Below are 5,022 nucleotides of genomic sequence, written 5' to 3'. Positions count from 1 at the left end.
CTGGGATTACAGGTGTGAGTCACCGTGCCCAGCCCATGTACTTTTAAAAAATCACATATTTTGTATTTTGCTTCCCATTGTTGAGGCTAAGTTTCGTCGTCCCAGTTGCCTCAGGATAGCCAAGTTCAGTTCAATCTTTTGTGCAGTTATCTGGAGTCATTAAGAAACATTTGTGGTTGATTATTGAAACCTGTTTGATGTATCACATAAATCCTATATGTAAAAAGTTCACACTACAGACACAGTGAAAGTGAAGCCCTGTGAGACACTGCAAGCAAGGTCAGGGGTAGGCAAGACTGCACAGAACCTTGAAAATGCTCAGGGAAAGGAATAACTTTGCTAACTCTACAAATTGTGTTTGATACATAGTTCTCTCTTTAAGACATTTTTACTGTGTGCTCTTAGAGTAGTTTGAGAGTCAACCCTTGGAATTAACAATTTGTTTTAGTATGTTGTAGCTTTCCCCCAGAATCTCAGAAGTAATCTCCAAATGCCCAGTACGTTAATTAGGCTGGGTCTAGATTTGAGCCTTCATTGCTTTCTGGAATTGGTTTCTCTGGGGATGATGATGTCAGGTCTGGTTATTACAGTTCTGGTTGTTCCACATTAGAAGGCTTCCAGAACCCTTGCCCTGCGCATAGCTATGGTGACAAGGAAGAGCAGAAGCTTATGTTAGAGCCCTTCTGTGCTTTGCAATTGGTGTTATTTGCCCAACAGGTGGAAGTTTGCCATTTCTTACATTTGGTTCTCTGGTCGTAATCTAATTCAGGATGCTGGAAAATTATTTTATCTGCTGAAGGCTAAGGTATTTCTGACTCTGGAATTTATCCTTGGGGATAGTCAGCTGAGTATGAAAGACTTAGTTTTAGAGAGCACAGTTCTTAGGTTTCTTGACTGACCTTTATTATCCTTCTTCACTGTTCTTATCTGAACAAGGTCATTTGACACTACAGCCAGTGGAGGGATCCAGAGTTTAAAAGCAGGTCCATGGAAGAAGGAGAGGCTGTTGTTGAATATGTTATGGGATTTGTCACAGACTTGGTAACTTGCTAAGGGATCACATGTGAGATGACATTTTGAAGGACAGAATTGACCTAGGCAGATTTTCGGCAAGGGCAGTGACATCCCTTGTGTTTAGTATTTAGCAGAGGAAAAGAGCTGAAAGTTTAATATGGCTGACAGTACAGGCATTGGGGAAAGATAACACTTCTGTTGACAGAAAATGAAAAAAGCAAAGACATGGGCTGTGGAATAGGCTGAGATGTAAACAGACTCTTTAAATGAAGTTCTTAACAAAATAAGTTTGAACCATGATGAATACCAACATTTAAGTTATTTGGACAGAGAAAAGTTAACATAAATTGTTAACCAAGTATAAAGTCATTAACTTGCTAAATGAAAGGGTAATAAGAGCCTGAAAGTTTCATAGAGATCACAACTACAGAAGGCAGCTACCACCACTAGGACTGAGGGAACAATGGGAAAATTAGGAAATTATTAAAACTTGAAGCACCATGGAAGTGAAATATTATTTTCACAGCAAAAGGAGTTGCTTCCACAATAACAAAAGCTCACCAGCCAGGTCTAGTAAACGCCACCACTTTCTTTTTTTTTTTTTTTTTTTTTGAGACGGAGTCTTGCTCTGTCGCCCGGCCTGGAGTGCAGTGGCCGGATCTCAGCTCACTGCAGGCTCCGCCTCCCGGGTTTACGCCATTCTCCTGCCTCAGCCTCCCAAGTAGCTGGGACTACAGGCGCCCGCCACCTCACCCGGCTAGTTTTTTGTATTTTTTAGTAGAGACGGGGTTTCACAGTGTTAGCCAGGATGGTCTCGATCTCCTGACCTTGTGATCCGCCCGTCTCGGCCTCCCAAAGTGCTGGGATTACAGGCTTGAGCCACCGCGCCCGGCCACGCCACCACTTTCTTATATATATTGCTTTACTTCTTTTGGGATGAAAGAAAATTATATTGAATTTTCTTTTTCTTCCCCTTTGTCTTCCTGAAATTCTCAATGTGATGTCGAACATTGAAGGACAAGTGGTTGATTTCTCTCAAGTGTCTTTTTTGAGCTCTTGTTGTTTTTGTAAGGATTTAATAATAATTATGTGATTTTAAAACAAAGTTTCAATAATTATATAGCTTAAAGTTGAATGAGTAACAGAGCTGCAACTTTGAGGTAACAGTCTCATAGGCTTTTATCGTAATAAATCTATTGATATTTAGTTTCTTTCATTTGTTTTCCCTAGAGGTTTTGCTACTTGTTGATGAGTGCTTCAACTTACACATTTATGATGATGTGGGAGTATAGCCATTATCTCCTGTTTCTTCAAGCAATATCTCTGTTCCTGCTAGATATCTTTTCACTGAAGCAAAATGACAAGGTATTATGGCATTTTGAAATGATGATTTTAAATCCAGAGAATGAATGTATTTATAGCATTGTATCTTAAAACCTCTTTTTTCTTCATCCATACACTCATATGGTTCAGAACCCCAATGCGTACAACATTTAAGTTATTTGGACAAAGAGAAGTTAACATAAATTGTTAACCAAGTATAAAGTCACTGACTTGCTAAATAAAAGGGTAATAAGAGCCTGAAAGTTTCATAGAGATCGCAACGCAGAAAGCAGTTAACTGCTAGGGAAAAATATGAAATTATTAAAACGTAGAAATATAGAACAGGACCTCACAGAGCTGATACTCAGACTTTTGAGCTCAGAAATACCAGCTTTGCTCAAAAGTAGGGCCCTTCAGAATTGGGACCCAGGCCTCTGAGGATGTGGCTGTGTCTGACTGGTCTTGGGTTTCTTGGGCTGGAAGATGTGATGAAGCTGGTTCTTGAAGTGTTGGAAAAACTGAAGCTGCATTTAGTGCTTCCATAGGAAGTAATTGCTCTGTTGGGTTGAAGAAGCATCCTTGAGATGAGATCACAGGACCCTCAAGCCATCAGGAAGCAAGAGGAAGGAGCAGGCTCCTTCCTCCTCCAGGCTTGCACTTTCCCTCTAGCATTTCCTATTGGCAGAACTTCATAGGGAACCAACAGGAAAAGCAGAAATGTAGATTGCAGAGTCCTAGGCCCAGCATTGCCAGGCAAAGGATAGAAAGGGGAGTTTGGAGCTAAGAGAGTTATTTGGTAACTGGCACACTTCTGTAGAACCAGAACCCAGATCAAAAATAGAACACAAGCCAGGTGTGGTGGCACATGCCTGTAGTCCCAGCTACTCGGGAGGCCAAGGCAGGAGGATTGCTTAAGCCCAGGAATTCAAATCCAGCCTAGGCAATACAGTGAGACCCTATCTGTACAAAAAAATTTTTAAAAATTAACTGTGTGAGGTGGGGGCTGAGGCGGGAGGATCGCTTGACCAGCCTGAACAACATGGTGAGACCCCACCTCTAAAAACATTAAAAAAGGGAATAGATCATTACCAACACCCAGAAGTCTCCATCATGCTGTCTCTCCCAGTCATTACTTCAACCCCCAAGGGTAACTACTGTTCTGACTTGTAACAGTGAGGTATCTTTTTGGTTTTTTTTGAGACGGAGTCTCACTCTGTCGTCCAGGTTAGAGTGCGGTGGCTCAATCTCAGCTCACTGCAACCTCCACCTCCTGGCTTCAAGCGATTCTCCTGCCTTAGCCTCCCAAGTAGCTGGGATTACAGGCACCTGCCACCACACCCAGCTAGCTTTTGTATTTTTAGTAGAGATGGGATTTCACCATGTTAGCCAAACTGGTGTCGAACTCCTGACCTTGTGATCCACCCACCTCAGCCTCCCAAAGTGTTGGAATTACAAGCATGAGCTGCCGCACCTGACCGAGGTATCTTTTTTTTTTTTAAGTGGCTCTGGCTATTGATTGATTTTTTTTCTTTTTGTTTTTTATTTTATTTTTATTTATTTATTTTTACTTTTTTGGAGACAGGGTCTCACTCTGTCACCCAGGCTGGAGTGCAGTGGCTCAATCATGGCTCACTGCAACCTCTGCCTCCCAGGCTCAAGCGATCCTTCCACCTCAGCCTCCTGAGTAGCTGAGACTACAAGTGTGTGCCACCATGCCCGTCTGATTTTTCTTTTTTCTTTTTCTTTTTTTCTTTTTTTGAGACAGAGTCTTGCTCCGTCACCCAGGCTGGAGTGCAGTGGTGCGATTTTGGCCTACTGCAACTTCCACCTGCCGGGTTAAGCGATTCTCTTGCCTCAGCCTCCCGAGTAGCTGGGATTACAGGCTCTCGCCACCATGCCCAGCTAATATTTTTTGTTTTTAATAGAGACGGGTTTCACAATGTTAGCCAGACTTGTCTTGAACTCCTGACCTCAAGTGATCCACCCACCTTGGCCTCCCAAACTGCTGGGATTTCAGATGTGAGCCACCATGCCCGGCCAACATTAAAAATATTGACTGAACATTTGCATAATACTTTCCTAAATTATAGTAGAGCATTTACTGTATAATATAGTTAAATCTAAAAACAAATGAAAACATGTATGATAAAATATAACTTGTTCTCACTTATTTTTGTCACAACAGGTTTATGAAGTTTATAAAATCTACATATTTTCCCTCTTTCTGGGATATTTACTGCAATTTGAGAATCCAGCTTTGTTGGTATCTCCTTTACTAAGTTTAGTAGCAGCCTTAATGCTTGCTAAGTGCCTTCAGGTAATTAGAATTGTCTTTTTATTGTTCTTATTTTGATTTTTTTTTTGAGATGGAGTCTCGCTCTGTTGCCCAGGCTGGAGTACATCTCAGCTCACTGCAACCTCTGCCTCCTGGGTTCAAGTGATTCTCCTGCCTCAGCCTCCCAAGTAGCTGGGATTACAAGCATGTGCCACCACGCCCGGCTAATTTTTTATTTTATTTTTTTAGCAGAGACGAGGTTTAACCATGTTGGTCAGGCTGGTCTCAAACTCCTGACCTCAGGTGATCCGCCCATCTCGGCCTCCCAAAGTGCTGGGATTACAGGCTTGAGCCACCGCGCCCGGCCACGCCACCACTTTCTTATATATATTGCTTTACTTCTTTTGGGA

The 5,022-nt window shown here is 42.1% G+C and overlaps 1 protein-coding gene across 1 annotated transcript in view; it reads left to right on the top strand.

Annotated features, from left to right (window-relative positions):
• DPY19L4 (dpy-19-like 4 (C. elegans)) overlaps positions 1-5,022 on the top strand; it is a 78,083-nt gene that overhangs the window by 47,365 nt on the left and 25,696 nt on the right. The window contains exons 7-8 of the mRNA XM_011937200.1: positions 2,245-2,379; positions 4,523-4,654. Coding sequence (XP_011792590.1) covers positions 2,245-2,379; positions 4,523-4,654 — 267 coding nt within the window. The remainder of the gene's footprint in view (positions 1-2,244; positions 2,380-4,522; positions 4,655-5,022) is intronic.

The sequence above is a fragment of the Colobus angolensis genome, unplaced genomic scaffold, assembly GCF_000951035.1.
Source record: "Colobus angolensis palliatus isolate OR3802 unplaced genomic scaffold, Cang.pa_1.0 Scaffold16, whole genome shotgun sequence".
Classification (NCBI taxonomy): Eukaryota; Metazoa; Chordata; class Mammalia; order Primates; family Cercopithecidae; genus Colobus; species Colobus angolensis.
This window is presented reverse-complemented; position numbering and strand designations above follow the sequence as displayed.